Consider the following 19263-nt stretch of genomic DNA (forward strand, 5'->3'; position numbering starts at 1 on the left):
ATTGATAGTCATTAGTGTTAACTGCAGACTTTTTTTTATTGCTTACAGTGTCCCTTACGATTTTGGAATGTGCTCGATGAAGGATACGAGTCTCAATGATCTTGGTTATTGCTAAATTGCGTGGGTATGAAATTTATTTGGTGATGAAAGTGTGAGTAATTCTGTTTCCTTCATTATTCCATTTTTATTTCAACCTGTGATTAGCTAACCTTTTCTCATGTTTTGAAAATTTTATGGTGTCTTGTATTCCTTATATTTCAATATGTTTTTCATTGTACCTGCAGTTTTTCTAGTGTTCAAACTACTCATTTATCGCTAGTGCTATTCTTAGGTTTGTTTAATGCTAATCATTTTGTTGGTTATGTATGTAATTTGCTATTTCAACTCTGTCCTTTCAACTGTTTAATTGTCATTAATTGAGCATTATTCATTAAGTGTTCTACGATGTTTACATTTCTTAAAACTTAAATCTCTTTCCCTTTGAAGTAAGAACTTAATTTCTACTACATTGGTATAAAATATTCTTCACTTTTCTTGTTTTCTACTTTTGGGATACTTTCTTTCGTATAAGTGATGGATATTAACTTACAAGAACCTTTCATTTTAAGACTCCTCTGCCGACATATGCTATCTTAATGGGTACTCGTCATGAACTACTTCCTACGAAATAATGTCCTTCTCCTTTCATAATGAAATAATTATCTTCCATGAAATGATATTCAAAATTGCATGCTTATTTCTAGTGAAGTAATGTTATGGTCTATGGTTTCAGGATTAGCATTATTTTCCCTGTCCCAGAGGTGTTGCAAGATACATCTACCTCAAGGAATACTGGGTCACCCTCTTTGTCTGTAACTGTGGAGTGTTTACTTAAGTAATGGAATCTTTCTCCTATTACGCAAAGGCTGCTATCTCATGTTGTAATTGATATTTGTTGCTTGTGCATCTCATGTGCTTGTAGAATTGTTAACTTCCACAGATTTCATCTCTAGTATGTCATATTGAAATTGTTATTGTTGTATTTCTTTTACCAGTTATTGTATCAATAAATACCAATGTCCACTGAAGTAAGTTTCCGAGATCATTATTCTTACCAACCACCAGATCGCCAGTTGACTTTGTACATGAATCTTGTATTATGGTTACTAGTTAAGTAACCTGGGGAAGTTCATCAGGAAGATTTTCCTACATTCATTGCTTTTAAGTTTCTCGCAATCGCAGTAGCATTATTAAGCCTGAATAGCACGCCCTATCGTGACGCGTAAAAGAACAGGCGCCGAGATGTCCATTCAAATTTCGCGGCAGCCTTGGACCACTGGCATAGATGGCACTGATGTATCAAAACCTATACGCATTATCCTTATGGGTATGTCGCCCCCTTGCTGGCTGTTTCGAAAACAACTCTTCCAAAATTACGTAAACCTTAAAAAAACAACACAATATATGAAATATCCGCCAAAAATATTTATTTACTATTCTCCTTTCACAGGAATGTATGGAATACTTCGAAAGGAAGTACTTACTGATCGATGAAACAGAAAAAAAGATTAATGACAAAAATTATTCCCAAGGCACTTCTGCATGATATAGAACTCTGTTCGTCGTAGGGGAGGGAAAACAATTTTTCAACACTATTTGTTGACACAAGAATAATGATTGAATATTTTTCATAATTATCTGACTTCTCATAACAACGATGGCTGGCCGACGAACATTCCCATGATTTCATATGTCGTTTGTCAACAATGGCCATGCTTGTCTCCCAGTTTAAGTGCGTTGTCGCGTTAAGGAGCAATACAACATTGCCGTTGTTTTCTCACGCAAAGGTAAGTATTTAAATCACTACGGAAGACTCATCTCTGGAGGATCATTTGATTTATATCCGCACGGAAGGCCTAATTTCACTCTCTGAAATGTGAGGTAATCTCCTACATTTTCCTTCCCAGGGTAACTTCAATAGGGCCTGTTACAAGAGAACATATCATGTATGTCTAAAAGCGAAGCGTAATGGGGTCAATGCTGATCCTCGGAACACATTTCCGAAACTTGAATGGATGAAGTTGGGACCTTTGGTGACAGGCCACCGGTGTCTCAGTCATGCCCAAGGGAATGGAGGTGCCAGTGATAAATTATCCAGACAGTCTTCAAGCGTATCGCCAGAAATAAATACCACGAACTCATTAGACTCATCTTCTGGGTTGTCCAGTCCTGAAACTGACGGAGTTAGTAAACCGGTATCCCAAGTGTCAGTGGAAGCCAACAATAATGTTGACTCAGTAGTAGATTTTATTCCAGAGCCCCCTACGGCTCCTGTTCAAGAAATCGTTAATGCTGTGCAAGATGTGGTAGGGGAACCTACGTTTGCTAGTTTAGGCTTAGGTGGATGGACACCAGTGGGTGTTGTTCAAAATTGTATGGAATATTTACACATAGATTGTGGACTTCCCTGGTGGGGAGCCATTGCATTAGGTGAGTTACAATTTACCTTCTGTTGTGATTGATTCATGGAGATTTTATCATACTCATGTTCTGTTCTCTTGGTCTATAGGGACTTGTGTAGTAAGGATTTTAATATTTCCGCTTGTTGTGATTGCTCAGAGAAATGCTGCAAAAATGAACAATCACCTTCCTCAGTTACAAATTTTGCAGTTGAAAATGACAGAAGCTAGGCAAACTGGAAATCAACTCGAAGGTATGATTAATGGTAGACGTAATTGATCCTTGTGAGTAATTTACCACTTTCATTGATTAAGTTACATGCTTACTTTTTAAAGTTAGGGAAAGAGGACGCTGTCGTTATTTTATGCCGTTTCTATAAGGCGTATAATTGATGTACATTGTAACCTTAAGTTTGAATTTTATCATGTGCTCGTTAGCTGGTGAGCTCTATTGTGTTTAGTAATTTTTTGTGTTACTATGATCCTCCCCGTTATTTGTTAAGATTTGGTCTATTGGTAGCATGCTGAGTTATGAAGATTATGGCACAGATATTAATTCCTATGATTTTAGTCTCCTAGGTCGTTGTTTTGTAGTTATTATTGGCATTATTTCAGACTTAGATCATTTAAATGGTAGATGCATTTCCCATGGGTTATATTAATTCTAGCATCAAAAATATTTCATGAAGGTCTCAATATTCCTTTTTTGAAAGTGCAACTCTAATTATGCTGCCGAAAACTTAATCGTGAATGGCTTTCCCAGGTGAAAATATGTACAGTGATGTCAGTAGTCCTGGGTTGATGCTGGGACCAATTGCCTTAATAGTGGAGTATATAAAGATTTCAACCTGTATGTGAGTCAGGCATCAAACTGTATTCAAATGAGCTTCGACTCTATTCAATTTTTTTCCTAGTTCAGTGACTGTTTGAAGTTTTCTCACATGTATTTGATGACTGTTTGAAAACAGTTGCCTCAGAACGATTTTATTAGGGTAAAGAAAACTCAAATACAGTTTTAAGATACAAAATAGGTGATAATGAAGTACCACATTCTAGTATATGTCATAGGAAAGCAATCCTGTATCGCCAACAATTATAGTTTGAGCTGAGGGTAAGTTGGACATGTAAGTTAGCACCCTTTTCGTTGATAAAATTCATGAGAAGGGGAACTCATACAAACATACATTGCTATTTTTGCTGTATAAGCTGGAGATGAAATACTGGCAAATTACGTGCATCTAGTATACCTTGAGCTGGTCATGTGAACGGTAGCACATTAGAAAAACCGTATTTCATGCCCTACAAAGTTTCTCTTTTACCTATTTGCTAAATATTCCTTGTGTTTTTCCTCTTCCCCCTCTTTTATGCATTCTTGCATCCTTCTCCGGCAGGGTTCACTGATTTTCCCAGAATCCACCAATGTTTTATTGTTCTAACCCTACATCATTGATAAATCAACAGAGGCAATAATCTGTAGACAGCATAATGCAACTATAGTCAGCACTTCTATCAAGCTGTGGGTATTTCATCTCTGACTTTTTTGGTATTAAGAAGGAGAATAGGAGTTGACATATTCGAATTTCCTCAATGTGAAATAGGCTTTGGAATAACACACCATCAGAAAGGAAACATACTCTTGCATACCGATAGTGGCAGCAAAAATTATATACTGTATTTGCTCGTATAAGCTGCGCCCTCGTGTATCCCGCGCACCCCCATTTTTGGGCCGACTCATGAGGAAAAAAAAACTTCTCAGCACTTTTTGGGTGTGGTCTACTATAGGTACTCGTGATTCGTTGCTAAGTGAATAAATTAACGTTACCGTGATTAATATGGTTAACACATTCAATGCGGGCCCAATTTTCATGAACATCGTCAGAATCGGCCGATAAAATAAGAAAGAAAAATTATCTTGCATTATCTAGCAAGAGAGGTTTTTGCACCATTTCTTCCATTCAAATACTGGTATGTATTTACAAACGGCACACGCGGGTCGAAAGAGGGAAGCTTGCTGAAGGCCATGCACATGATCAGAAGAGTCGGAAATGGATATTAGTCACATGTGGAGGCGGAGAAAGGTCCCCCGTCCGACCGGCAGAGCACGTCAATAGGGTAGTTTCCTTCATCAAAGAAAACAAAATGCATTGATTGCGGTTCCTTACCCACCATTAGTGTATTCATAATATACAAATTATTTGGTTTTAGAATCCCAGTTTAGACGAATGGCTACGGTCAATTTTAACCTCATTTGAAAAAGGCCAGATTGGCGCCAATGCGATTCCACTCCACGTGACGTCACAGGGACCTCAGTTTCTATATGAGTAAATACGTAGGAGTTTTACATCGTCTGAGATTACCAACGCATGCATGAGGCACAGAGCTCAGGGAAACATGTCTTAATAATCACCTATTAAAACTGGCTAAGGTCGGAAAGTTTTCTTTGTTTGATAAGGTATTAATAATCCTTATTTAAGCCAAGCGCTACCAGCTAGCAGGGTACTCAGCTACCTGCTAGCAGCCTGCGTCGTATCAGTGCTCAAGCCTCGCCCCAAGGTCACCTCTCAAGGCGGCAGGGGGAACCAGAAATACATCACACGGACTTTTCCCATCATTCCTACTTAGCCGTCGCGTTTTCGCGCGCTTGAAAATTTTCACATTTTATTTGATCGCAAAAAATAGATATGGTCATTTAAAAATCTTAAAGCATGAAATACGCACTCCTGGAGTAATAATCTTTCGATTTAGGCAATAAAAAAATAATAGAAAACCACCCTATTGACTTGCTTCGTATTTCGGCTTGGACGGGACCATGTCAATTGATGTGCTCCGTGCTGAATGTATTAAATAATGTTAGAAATGTAATTCCTGGAAAGGTTCCCTAGTTTTGATGCTAAACTCTTAAAAAAGAAACTAAAAGAATTTGAGAAAATAGTGTGTGACCTACGTTAAAATTTGGAGGATTCGTGTGAGCCACACACCCCTATTTTCACTGGCATTTCCGTAAACAAGGTGCACGGCTTCTACTGTACTTTTGTCAATATTGTAATTTGTAATATGTTCTGTAAATATTGTACTTTTCTCCCCATAGTAGTTGTAAGATACTTATTTTTCTCATTTAAAATCATGCAAGATTAGAAACAATAATTAGTGATGACCATCCAACCTTTATACTCTAAGCGGTCAAAATAGAGAAAAGGCCAAATAATTTCAATAGGGAGGAGGGATATAACCTCAGCCGGATAAAAGCTTACGAGCTCTGCTTTTGAATTTGGCAATGCTGTATTAGCGGAGAAGGTAGTCCTATCCGTCTTACGGTATGATTTTACTGCAAAACAGTCTGCACACAATCCACATGTGAGATCGCGAATCGGTTCCGCTGCCAACACACACACGCTACACAGAAAATAATTTTCTGTCCGCCTGTGTAAAAAAAAAATTCATGCAAGTTCCCCATTGTATTCAAGACTTATAGGTTGCTGGTAATAATTTCCTCTGGTCCACTGTGTGGTAGTTCTATCTGAAAAATATTTTTGAAAAACTTACCTGCAGAAGTGCAATTTTTTGGTTTGAAGATACTAGTATAGTGGTTGTAGACTTGATCATTGGCCACTTCCTTTGCAGCTGCAAGACTTGGCCAAGAAATGATGATATTCATGAAGGAGAAAAATCTAAATCCTCTTAAGAATATGGTTGTTCCTTTAGCTCAGGTAAGTAAGTTTATATCAGAGGACAGTGCTTGTTCCATAGCATTAAAGAAATGTGGAGATATATAAATATATCTTGATTACAGGCACCACTGTTCATATCATTCTTCCTCGGATTAAGGAAAATGGCAGCCTGCCCTGTTGAGAGTTTGAAAGATGGTGGTCTCTTTTGGTTCACAGATCTCACAGTACCTGATCAGTATTTTCTTCTTCCTATTTTGACTAGTGCCACCCTTTGGGTTACAATTGAGGTAAAAAAGTCTCTTGCAATGAGAAACTGTATGAAATAATTTAGATTTTATTTCCATACTAAAAATGTCCATTTTCTAGGTGGGCACCGATTCAGCTAGGTTGAACTCCAGTAATATGCAAATAATGAAATATGTATTGCGAGCAATGCCTGTCATCATCCTACCATTTACTGTCAACTTCCCTGGAGTGAGTATGGTGTCACAGGAAAACTTTGATTGTGTATACCTTTATATTTCTTAGTTCCTGATTTTGTGTGTGCTGGTACACGTGCACATAGTCAGAAATTGGCCTATGGGGATACTTTTATGATATGAGGGTTGCCTATACTGTTATTTTGGTGTCAATTTTCATGCGTAAAATACAACAAATTTTTTTAACCAGCAACATATTGCTTTGTATAGTGCTGTAAGATAAGGTCATTGTCAGTTATTGGCAGACATAATGAAATGTAACGACTTCAAAACATGGTGTGTAATCTGGGCTAGTGGTCTCTACTAAGGATAATTAGCAGGTATTGCCATTAAGTAAAAAATTTCAGGGAGCCCTCCCCCACCTAGCTACGTGCCTGCCAGTCTACCATAAATGTCACTAGATTCTCGCAAAACTCAACGTTGTACTCTGCCAAAGTCAGTCAATCAGTTTTGAATCATTGCCTAAGCCAGCTCCTTCTTGGAGAAATTCTTCGAGGGACAGCTTTCTGGTGACGTAATCTTTGACTCAGAGCAAAATACAACTGTAGTCAACAACTATTATACAGAGTGTTATAATTGCATGAAATTAAGCTTTGCTTTCACAGCTGCAAAGCTCCCTTGATTTTAATGCATGCTGCTTGCTCCTTTGATATTCAAAAACCAAGTTACTCCAGTATAGGCATGTGTTGTGGAAATGCGGTTGAGGTAATCTCTCAATTGGTAGATATGTAATAACATAATGAAAATTAAGGCATTTATTTGTATTGTTAATTATGGAAAAAATTCAATGAAGCTGACATCCTCACAATGAAGCTAAATGTGTAGTTAAACCGTGAATAAATATTGGGTGAAATTAGCAAACATTCTGCAACTGAGCAGCTGCTGAGTATGTTCTTACTAGGTGGGCTGACTGTGAACTAGAAGACAGACTGAACAGAACAGTGAAGAAGTGGGTGAGTGAGTTCAGTCTTGGAAATCTGCATGTAGGCATTCAATTTAGCAGCTACTGAGTGAGAGTTGGCAAACATGGAGACCAATTTGCAGGGCTGTTATGGACACCTCTCACCAATTCATGATTTTACTTTGCTTTGATTTATGTATACGCTGGATCCGTAATTCATTGGTCCATCCAATTGTGTTTAGGTATCACTGTTTATTGTATTAATAATTTTTCAATTGTAATATCTTAGATTAAAAAAACAGTATAAATAATCATTTTCATTCTTTTCAGGCTATCCTTTGCTATTGGGTATCATCTAACTTCATTTCACTTGGCCAAGTTGCTTTTCTCAGAATTCCAGCGGTTAGGGAATACTTTAAAATTGAGAAATTAGTTAATCATCAGGCAGAAAATTTACCCATAAAGCCGAAAGGCTTTACAAAAGGATTTAAAGATTGTAAGAATAATTTGGGATGAGAAAAATTTTCTATTATTAAATGTTTTGTCCTTAACTGATAAACTAAACGATAACTAAATTTTTATTGCTTCATTTTCAGCTTGGGAAAACATGAAGATAACTAATACGCTTGAAGAAAGGCAAAGATATGATGAAATGCAATTTTTAAAAGCTGGTAGAGGTCCAATTCAAAAAACTTACAAGCGTGATCCCACAAAAGAAAACATTATAGCTGCTAAGGATGCTAAACCCAGCAGTACAAAAATTAAGTCTTAGACCTTCAAATAGAGAGTTTTCAAAATAAGTAAGAACACATTACAAAAATAAGTTATTTATTGTGCATAAAGAGTAATAATCATTTATAACTACTTGTTATGTATATAATTTTTTAATGAAATAAAAAAGAAAAAACCTCTGAATGATTAAAATCACTTGGGAGGCCAACTCACACCTAACCACCATGATTCATGGTTAAACACTGATTGATCACTTCCAAGAGATAAGAGTTCTCCAGGGCAGCAGCAACTCTCTCTTTGTCAGCCAATTGCTTGTTCACAGCATTTTCTGAAGCATGTGACCCTGGAGTCACTTGCACAGACACTTTAAATCTAGATGGAAGAGCTCTCAACAGCTGCACTTGAATGGAAAGCCCTATTAAGGTAGCCATACTGCAGTGAGGAATCGTAGGAGTGAAGCATACATTGACTTCATTGTTTATATTATCCACCTGAAATCAGTATAACATTCAAATTAATAAGGAGGGTTATGAATATTTCTGATATTCTGAACTTTTCTTTGAGATTGAAAAAGATATAATTAAATAATAATGGCACATCCAAATAAAAAATACTTCCAGTAAGGGTAAGAGTATATTCACACCTCTCTTTACTCTCTCTATTTATTCTGACTAATAAGAGATCTGCCGTAAAGATGTTGCCTTACCCTTAAAAAAGTAAAGGGTTCAGGAAACCAAAATATAACAGCTTATTTTAAATCTGCAGATTCTATGCAATCATTAAGTTAGAACTGTTGAAACTAATAATATCTTATTTGACATATCCTTCATTTTTTCATTAAACCTACGACGTGCAGCTACAAAAAAGCATTTTGAAATAGAAAAGGAACTATTCCTGAACAGATGGGACTAAAAGAAACACATAGATGATGCTATAAATAATTGGGATCACAAGAGATATATTGAATTGGGATGAATGGAGAGGAGAGCATAAGGTTTGAAAAGAGAAGATGTGAAATTCCTGGTAACAATTGAAGAATTTATACATTATAAACCTTCCATAATAGGAAATACCGTATTTGATGGCATATAAGATGCACTTTTTTTTCCTAAATTTGGTCTCAAAAAAGTTACCTGCGTCTTATACGTGAAGGACACAGGTTAACTTTCAATACTGAATGCTATTTTTAGCCCGGATAAAGGTCTAGACACACACAACTTTTTCTGCATCTACCATAATTATTTTATCAGGTTTAACTAAATTTTTGCCAACAAAAATATAGCTCAATAGAGAGAACTGGGGCGGTTTCCTTCCGACACCGCACCGTTCCCGTCAAAAAGTAAACAAAACTAGTGCCCTCTGTGCAGAGAAGCGTGGAGTAGCACATAGTACAACATTGAATTACTCGTTCAACGTATAATGTCCGACACACGTGTCAGTATCGGTGCTACTCTGTATAAACGTGTCGGTATCGGTGCTTAAAACTGTTTGTTTAAAAAAAATACCCTGAAAATATGACTACAGGAAACAAGAGATTAAGCTATACAATTCAGTATAAACTAGGAGTGTTAAACTATGCCAAAGTGCATGAAAACAGAGCAGCAGCAAGGCAATTCGGTCCACCACCTACCGAAAAAATGATACGTACTTGGCGACTGCAGGTTTCTGCTTTATTTTGTATTATGTTTGATTGCTTGCCGTGCACTCATTTATTCATTATTGAAATTTACATATCATGTTCAAAATAGCTTGCCGTTTGTTAATTTTCCTTAATAAAAATGTTTGGTAATTGCATTCAATGATTGTTTATTTAGCTTTTACGAAATGTGAGAACTAAAAGAAACCACATTTTAAGTTATTGTGGTCGTGCGGACTATTGAAACTTTTTTTTCCTTGTGTGTGGCCTTCTCAATAAGGGTGCGTCTCATATGCCAGTGCGTCTTATATGCCGTCAAATACGGTAACATATAACACACTCAGGGATGAATAAAATTGAAAAAATGGGTACTGTGACCAATTATTAAATTGAGTAGAATTTTTCTCACAGCTAAGCTTAAAGCCACCAAGTACTTCCACTGCGGCTATTGGATTGACCTTAAGACAGAGGTTAACAACAAGGTAAGCAAGTTTACTTCTCCAACAAGCACTCCAGGAAAGATATCATAGGCAATAGGCATTCCAAGGGGGTATTGTACTACCCTTGTGTAAGGTCAGCCATCTATATGATACCGAAGTGTTTAAAGATACCATGACTAGGCAACAGGAGGCAGACTATTATACCTCTAAGCACCCACAGTACAGGGTGACAGCTCCTCTTCTTATGTCTGAAGATTGAAACCACATAGGCAAGTAGTGAGACACATTCCACCATGAGCGTAATATCATTTATATTAATAGCTGTATTACTTTTACGCGGAAGGCCAGAGGAAACTATCAAATTACAATCCCAAAGAGTCAAAATGACTCGGCTCACTTTCTTGTACTATGACAGGATCGAATTCTCTCAAGTAAACTATTCTGAAAATAAACCAATCCCCCAATCGGATCTATGGGCAGGGACTACTCAAGAGGGTGCATTGGTCAAACGTGATAGAACGTTAATGATAGGAACATGGAATGTAAGAACAATTTCTACTCGCGGGAAAACTTGAAGGTGAAAATAAGAAGAGCGAACCTAGAGACATTAAGAATCAGCAAAATTAAGTGGCCCTAGAAGAAGACTTTCATAGGGGAGGTACAGAATGATAAACCCACCGTTTTTAAATGGTAATGCAGGAGTGGGGATAATATAGAAAGAGAGCCAAGATAAGTGAGAAAAGCTACCTGAAGTTTAATGAAAGGATAGTATTGATGATGATATAAACCAAACCCATACCTTCCGTAGTGGTACAGGTTTACATGCCTAACTGGGATCATAACGATAAAGAAGTATTTGTCTACCAAGATGTGACATAAGTAATCAAGTACATAGGAGGTGAAGAAAACCTTCTAATTTTAGGTGATACGAATACCATTGTTATTGAAGTTCAAGATGGAAAAATATCCGGAAAAAATGGAATTGAAAACCAAAATGAAAGATGAGAACAACTAATTTAATTATGCACAGAACACAGACTGATTGTTGCCAATGCATTATTAACAAATCCCATGCAAAGAAGCTGCCAAGATACATGAGAAGATTTCAAATTGACTACATTCTAGAGAAACGAAGACTCAGGAACCACATGAAGGACTAAAAGCTACCCCAGGACAGATATAAACAGTGACCATAATTTTGTTATGATGAAATGCAACAGCAAATTAAAAAAAAAATGAAGACAGCAGTGAAGAACAAACTTAGAGAGGGTATGAGCGAAAAATTAGAGGAAGAGAGATGGAAAAACAGTAGATGTGGAGTACAGGCTGCCGGTGAAGAAGTTTTTGGTAAAGGAAAAGTCGTCACAAAAAAACCAAGGATTTTGCAGGAAGTCTTAGATCTCATTGTCAGAGAAATTTCATTTGAAATGTTGTGTAACAGAAGATTGATGAAACTCAAATGGATCGACTGAGTGAGCAATGAGAAAGCCTTTAGAAGAGTAGCATCACCAAAACTGTAATAAGAAGATGTAATGAGCCACATCTTGAGACATGAAGGCCTGATGGAGACAATCGCCGAGGGGCAAGTAAATGGCAGGAATGGAAAATGAAGATCTTTAATTGAATACAAGGCGCAGGTTAAGAAGGATTTAAATAGAAGACATGCGTGGGAGTGAAAAAAATAGCTGATAGGAGTATTGAATGGAGAACTGCATTAAACCAATCTTCGGATTGTTAACCAGAGATGGTGATGCGAAATTTTTCCTACGGTGCCTAATATGCCAGTCAAATGTCTTTCCCTCTCTTGCCCTACACCAATTTCTTAATTTTTGAGGCTGGCAAAATTCCAACTATCAAATTAAATTCTTCGGAGACTTGAATTATTCTGTGCTTCTGCATAGAGAAGGAGTGACTATCCCTCTCAAGATGGCTCACTCTTTCCCTGCAATTAAAAATGATATTTTTACCAAAGAATTTATTTAAATGCTTGTGATAATCCACTGGAATGTGAATTTCACAACACTGACTGCACCAAAATTTCAATGAGGAACTTGCATGGGTCGTAGATTGCTCTAAAAACTATTTTGAATAAGTTAAATGGATGCATTAGCTCGCAAAAATACCTTCAGTTTCTCCATTCAATATCAAAAGAAATAAAAAAATTGCATTTAAAATCGAGAAAAATTTCTCTGAGCCGACCACTGCGCGAAGACACCCGAGCGTTGCCGAGGCCAGGCGTGACGTCATAGGTGCCTAAACAACCGTGGGGAGTAGGGAAATACGCTGAGCGCTTGGAGTAAAATTTGTTTTGAGGGAGTATTTAGCCGCTAATCGCCACTTAATTTTGTTCTGTTATTCTTGGGCAAGTTTTCCTATTGCTATTGTGCCTAGATTATTACTTGGGATATTAATAATGCGGCATCGGGATGATGAAGTACAAGCGTTTCACTTCGTGTTTTAGTTATCAGAAAAATGGATGATAACGTTGCCACTCGTTCGAATAGTACACCTGAAATTCATCTACGTCTACATAATATCCCGCAAGCCGCCTATAAGGCGTGTGGCATAGGATGTTAGGACACCAAAAATTGATGCCATGACCCTCATGGAATTTGTTAAGACAAATTATTGCTATATGTTGGCGGCAAATCGAGTTGTAAAAGAAACTTGTAATACTGGAGGATAACGATCGTAAGCTGTGCTGTTGACATTAGAGTAAGCTGTGCTGTTGAATTTGGCAACGCCGGATTAGCGGAGAAGGTAGTCCTATCCGTCCTACGGTACGAATGCACAGCAAAACAGTCTGCACACAATCCACATGTGAGATCGCGATCGGTTCCGCTGCCAACACACACACAAGCTACAACCTATTTCAATAATATAGGTAAATCCATAAACAAAATACTAGCATATACCATAAAAATATAGCGGGAAATAGGCAAATACTCTTATCAAAAACTGGATGTCACTGTCACATTCTTATATTCATCACGTACAACTTACAATAACAGAACTCGTTATGATGAATACAACTATTTATTTACTGATTTAAACCCTTAAATTAGCCCACACAAGTGACACAGGTGACATTTCTCACTACTATTCGTTGAAATAATGGAATAACAAACTTTACACACAGTTTTTATTTCAATAGCGTGATCGTGAAATGTCATATCTACGGTGAACAACGGAGATTAGCACGCCACTGACAATTTTTACACTACTGTTAGATATTTATCGATAGCGTAATAGCACTTTTTACAATTCATTCACGATGGAACACTGATAACTCTTGGCCGATATTTTTCAACCTTGTCAAACTTTGTGCATTACAACCACTGGCACTGTGATTATTATCAGTAGCTTAACCGGAGACGTCACGTTGAAAATAACACTATTTTGGCACAAAAATGTTCCTAGATGTCTCCAATCAGCGAGCAAAAGTTGCATTGACTGGAATTCATCCCATAATACAAGCACAGATAGTCCTAAACGACGAATTCTCCGGTACCTACGAATAAACGGATGAAGTTATTGTATATAAAAGCTAAGCGGACATCAGTAAACATCAAAATCCTTCTAATTGCATACTTAAATGAATGATATGCCGTCGATAACATCAACTTACAATTAACGTATCCCCCTTCCAATGGCCGTGGCTCAGACTCCTACCACGATGTTATTTAGGTATTATATAATTTTTGGTTTAACTGCTCCAGTTTTATATTTTATGCCCGTACTCAGATATTAATATTATAAATAATGCAAAATATGAGGGCTTCCAAGCCTCTATCGTCGGATATTTATCTCTAAATATAAAATAATCAACACGTATAACAAACGAAGCTCTCACAACTGCTGGCAACTATAATAAACAATCACAACAATAGCTTCGCGTGATGTTTAGGCACCTTTGACGTCATCGAGGCTTCGTCGGCAGTGGCTTGGGGGGTGAGGTAGTTTTTCCCGCGCTTTAAAATTCGTAATATTTATCATTAAATATCTCGCGAAGGAAAACTCAGATATACATGCGGTTTTCTTTGTTGTATTCAGAAAATAATTTTCTATCCGCCTGTGAAATAAAAAAAATTCATGCAAGTTCCCCATTATGCACCCCTGCTTAATAGGGTGGTTTCCTATTATTTTTTTATTGCCTTAATCGAAAGATTATTACTCCTGGAGTACGTATTTCACGCTTTTAGATTTTTAAATGACAATATCTATTTTTCGCGATTAAATGAAAAGTGAAAAATTTCAAGCGCGCGAAAACGCGACGCTCAAGTATGAATGCCGGGAAATATCTCCGTACGTCGTATTTCTGGTTCCCCCTCCCGCCCGGTGAGGTGACCTTGAGGCGAGGCTTAGCGCTGATACGTCGCAGGCTGCCAGCGGGTAGCTAAGTACCTTGCTGAAAGGTAGCGCTTGGCTTAAAAAAGGTTTATTAATACCTTATCAAACGAAGAAAACTTTCCGACCTTAGCCAGTTTTAGTAGGTGATTATTAAGACATGTTTCCCTGAGCTCTGTGCCTCATGCATGCATTGGTAACCTCAGACGATGTATAACTCCTATCCTCTCGTGTAGAAACTAGGTCCCTGTGACGTCACGTGGACTGGCATCGCATGGGTGCCAATCTGGCCTTTTTCAAATGAGGATAAAATTTGACCCTTGCCATTCGTCTAAACCGGTATTTCAAAAACCAAATAATTTGTGTATTATGAATACACTAATGGTGGGTAACGAATCGCAATCAATGCCTTTCGTTTTCTTTGATGAAGGAAACTACCCTATTCATAAAATTATAGAGAACATAGTCAAACATGTCTTCTTTCCCTCCATTTTATGTATTGCCCCTCTTCAAAAAAGATGTTGACGACTTTCGAGTGCAGCTGCGTATTGGGCATTGTCATGCAACCTTTCACAGCTGCACCCGAAAGTCGTCGACATCAACGAATCTCGCTGCGAAACCCTATATTCCAAGTTATCGAAAAAGGTGTTACGGTCATGGATGGATATTAAAGAAATGAAATGTTTGAATCACGACAGCCTTCCCCCAACTTCATTCACAAATGAGTCAAAATCATTGACAAACCTAAATTCAGCACCGTGGAAAGCTCATGAGTTTTGTGAGATCTTGTAGAAGACTTCAGACTTAGGACACTTTTGAAATGTGAGCCAATAATATTTCAACACACTCCCTCTCATGCTGCCTTTGGATTTGATCCAGGATGTGCCAGGGATCAGTCTCTTCCCCGAAACGTTCAAGTATACCCTACTTTCTCATTCATTTTTCTAATTTGCTTAGCAGCTCCAGTCATATGTTGTAGTGTTAAGCTAGGTTTACACCTGCGAGAAATTGTGAGGTTTTTCTGTCTGACAGTCAAAATTGCAAGTGTGAACAGGCCGGCGAGCAGTGTCGCGAGAAGTGCCGGGAGGTGGGCGGTGGAGTGTCTGACACTTCGACTTGCAGGTCTAAACATGAAACTTAGCTCTAGCAATGTCTCGCGCTCGCACTGTCGCCTGATCACACCGAGGTAGATATTTCCCGACAGTATTGCGGAGGTTGAGCTGAAGTGTAGTTGTGTTGTCTCTCGAGTCTCCTGTAATTTGTTGTTTTTTATGTGTCGTGTTGTGTTTTGTTAATGGATCAAGGGAAAATGGATGGAAAATCCCCTTGAGCAAAGTAGTTAGAAATGGTCAGACTTGGAGACAAAAAAACTTATTACGTTATATGATGAAAGCGAAATATTGTGGAATGTGACACTGAAAGATTAAAGAAACCGAGTGAAAAATCATCAGGAAGCTTAGCGTGACATTAGCAGGAAGAATAAATACATCACAGAATGATAGGAATCACCTAAAAATTGTAGATTGTATGACAAAGATAGTGCATAGATAGTACAATGCCAAACATATAGCTATGCTTGGTACCATTTCAGTGGAACAAATTTTCTCTCAAGTAGATTGGGATGGACAATTGTGCTACTTTACTAGTATTAGCTATTCTAATAAAATTTGAAGAAAATAATAATTGAACTTTCGAACGACAACTTTAGGAGAGATGCAGTTTACGACTAGTTTTTAAAGTACACCGGGACTAGCCGCTGTAATAACTTTTACAGGAGTCACCCGCAATGCACAATCGGGATTCCGGTCAAGGCGAATGATTTTTTCTCTGCAGATCTTTCGCACGCAGTTTAAAATATTTTATTAAGCATTCAGTAGGCTATAAACAGTGCAGCCTAAATTTAATCAAAATTGTTGGAGATAATTTTTTCTAAAGATTAGTTTTTAAAAAAAGTTATTTTTGACAAAAAAAACTTAAAAATCAACCTGAAAAAGGGAAATATAGTATCTGGTTAATCATTAACTAAAACTGCATACCCAATTTGGTCTAAATCGCTCTCTCTGTTTGGTTACTGTGGATACTTACACATACAATCAGGCCAATATAACGAATAAAAACCATTATACTTAACAGAGGCTAGAAAACGTGGGATAACTATCAGCCGCTGACTCGCTGATACCGATTCCCTCAAAACAGTGTCCTGTTTTTGGACTTATGGCCCAACAAAGTAGATCAGATCAGAGCAGATTCTCCAGCACTACAGCAGACATCCCGATGAAATTCCTAAACTGTTGACACTCCTCCATTTGTAACTCATTTACTAAAGCCATGAAAGCTCTCAAATGTTGCCTGCTATCAATCCATTCCTCAACCCAGTTACTCCTCCTCCTTTTTTTCTGTCTATGTACTCTAATATGTACCAATATAACGAATAAAAACCATTATACTTAACAGAGGCTAGAAAACGTGGGATAACTATCAGCCGCTGACTCGCTGATACCGATTCCCTCAAAACAGTGTCCTGTTTTTGGACTTATGGCCCAACAAAGTAGATCAGATCAGAGCAGATTCTCCAGCACTACAGCAGACATCCCGATGAAATTCCTAAACTGTTGACACTCCTCCATTTGTAACTCATTTACTAAAGCCATGAAAGCTCTCAAATGTTGCCTGCTATCAATCCATTCCTCAACCCAGTTACTCCTCCTCCTTTTTTTCTGTCTATGTACTCTATGCCAATAATCAAGTAACACTAGTGCAGCAGCAGTTTGCGCACGTCTACTTCATGGCACTGTAAAAAGCTACTGACCACAGTACGGGAGGGACCACTTTCGTGAGTTGAAATTGCACCGAATGCAGCCACTTGTAAACAGATTTCATACCAACTGTCACAACCAACAGTGACAATAGCTCACGTCCAACTCTCAGGAAAAATTGCATCTGTGAGTTTACACTATGCAACACCACTCACACAACTTTTCTCGCAGGTGTAAACCTAGCTTTACAGTATTTAAACACTTAGTGACACCTACCAGGAACTAAATAAAATAAATGGCTTTGGATCTGACAATATTTACTCTTTTTGTTCCTTCTTTAACAACTGGTTGGTTTGATAGTAATACCATGGAAGAAGGAGGAGACCGGAGACCTCCTCCTTTTTCCATGGTAACACTAATGATTTGAAAGTGAGATGGGTTGGAACTTAAAGTTTGTACTACTGAGTAGATGGCAGTGGTGTGGCCAGGAATTTAGTTCGGGGGGGGGGGGGGGGGGGGGAAACCAGGGGTAAAATTTTTTGAAAAGCAGGGTACTATGTAATGGGTTTTAAAATAATGTTAACACTTTTCATAATCGAAAAATCTTCATTTGTTAGAGAAATATTTCATAAATTCGTGATTTTTCAATATTTTGTTTTCTTTTATGAAGGAAAATAATTGTGTTTTCATGTTTAGGGGGGGGGGGTCCGCACCCCCTGGAATCCCCCGGCTACGCCCCTGGTAGATGTGGAAGTTTTCATTATACTATTTTTAAAACTATATGTTATCATTTAGCTTAATGATGACGCCAGAAACAACACTTCCACCAAGATGAAATAAATTATTCGATAAGTGGATTAAAAAATGATACACTAGAACAAATACACAAATTTACATCCTTATCAAAACATGCCACTGTTGAGCAATTTAATAATGATATAGTTACTATCGGAAAATTAACCACGGGATATGATGATAACTCGGAATATGATCTCCTAATTAGGCAACACAATAAGCAAGAGAATACTGAGAAATGATTTACTCTATTTCTCATAAAATGTAATGAGTAAAAAAACTATCATACACGATCAAAATGCAATCACCAATGGAAAGAATTAAGCTTTCTACCTGCTGGATTTACGAGGCTTAAAAAATCAAATTCATACTAGCCTGGATGTTGTTCAGCTCCAAAACATTCAATTCTTCGAGAGTAAGAGGATGCTCAGGATCATTGATTCCTTTAATAAGATCTACGAGGACGAAAATCAGTAAGTCACCAGTGTGGGATAGTTTAGGACGTAAATATAATAGAAAAAATATATTTTCCGTAAATAATATGTCAAAAATAGTTACCAAAAATCTCTCTGTTATCGAATTCGTCTGGGACACTTTCATCTTGCTCCTCAGATGATAATATCCTTTCGTCGCACTTCCTAAATAGTTTTGGGTTGACATTTTCGAGGCGATCAGATTTTTCCATTGCTGGGATGGATAGATTTCGTTCACAGTGTAAGAGTTCCTCGCAGTACGATTTAATAATGAAAATGAGTCGAATTACAATCACCAAATTATATCATAATTTGCGTTAAGCATCGTGAATTACACTTGCGAATATGTGTTGTCAACTGTCATTCGCATAGCCAATCAAAACGTTTTCGTTCAAGGAGGTAAATTCAATTATGTTTTACGGGAGATGTAGTCCGCACGTATAAAGTTAAGACCATTAAAAAGTGCAACTCATGTTTAATGGGTAATTAATGCAGCAAAGAGACACTTTTTTTTACTTAAACCATAGCCGGAAGAGCTGAAAACTGTCGAAGAATGGTATTCGATTGAAGGAATACATGGAGGATATCTGAATTTCGG

General features: G+C 37.6%; 2 protein-coding genes across 2 annotated transcripts; one reads left to right on the forward strand and one right to left on the reverse strand.

The window, feature by feature from the left end:
• Positions 1–1707: 1707 nt before the first annotated feature.
• Positions 1708–8396, forward strand: LOC124159001 (mitochondrial inner membrane protein OXA1L). The gene is made up of 8 exons (XM_046534469.1): positions 1708–1826; positions 1947–2469; positions 2549–2692; positions 6060–6145; positions 6229–6393; positions 6473–6580; positions 7817–7982; positions 8083–8396. The coding sequence occupies exons 1-8, from the start codon at positions 1746–1748 to the stop codon at positions 8256–8258; spliced, it is 1449 nt and encodes a 482-aa protein (XP_046390425.1). The 5' UTR covers positions 1708–1745; the 3' UTR covers positions 8259–8396.
• Positions 8298–19013, reverse strand: LOC124159003 (MIP18 family protein galla-2). The gene is made up of 3 exons (XM_046534472.1): positions 18751–19013; positions 18568–18647; positions 8298–8709 (listed from the first exon to the last, which is right to left on the reverse strand). The coding sequence occupies exons 1-3, from the start codon at positions 18875–18877 to the stop codon at positions 8434–8436; spliced, it is 483 nt and encodes a 160-aa protein (XP_046390428.1). The 5' UTR covers positions 18878–19013; the 3' UTR covers positions 8298–8433.
• Between the last annotated feature and the right edge of the window lie 250 nt (positions 19014–19263).

This window comes from Ischnura elegans, chromosome 5 (assembly GCF_921293095.1).
Source record: "Ischnura elegans chromosome 5, ioIscEleg1.1, whole genome shotgun sequence".
Classification (NCBI taxonomy): Eukaryota; Metazoa; Arthropoda; class Insecta; order Odonata; family Coenagrionidae; genus Ischnura; species Ischnura elegans.

Coding starts and splice junctions, on each gene's coding strand:
- LOC124159001 (XM_046534469.1), top strand. CDS start 1,746: ATGGCCATGCTTGTCTCCCAGTTTAAGTGCGTTGTCGCGTTAAGGAGC. Junction 1,827..1,946: donor CGTTGTTTTCTCACGCAAAG/GTAAGTATTTAA, acceptor TTTCCTTCCCAG/GGTAACTTCAATAGGGCCTG. Junction 2,693..6,059: donor AACTGGAAATCAACTCGAAG/GTATGATTAATG, acceptor CTTCCTTTGCAG/CTGCAAGACTTGGCCAAGAA.
- LOC124159003 (XM_046534472.1), bottom strand. CDS start 18,877: ATGGAAAAATCTGATCGCCTCGAAAATGTCAACCCAAAACTATTTAGG. Junction 18,648..18,750: donor CGATAACAGAGAGATTTTTG/GTAACTATTTTT, acceptor TCGTCCTCGTAG/ATCTTATTAAAGGAATCAAT. Junction 8,710..18,567: donor TGGAGCTGAACAACATCCAG/GCTAGTATGAAT, acceptor TACTGATTTCAG/GTGGATAATATAAACAATGA.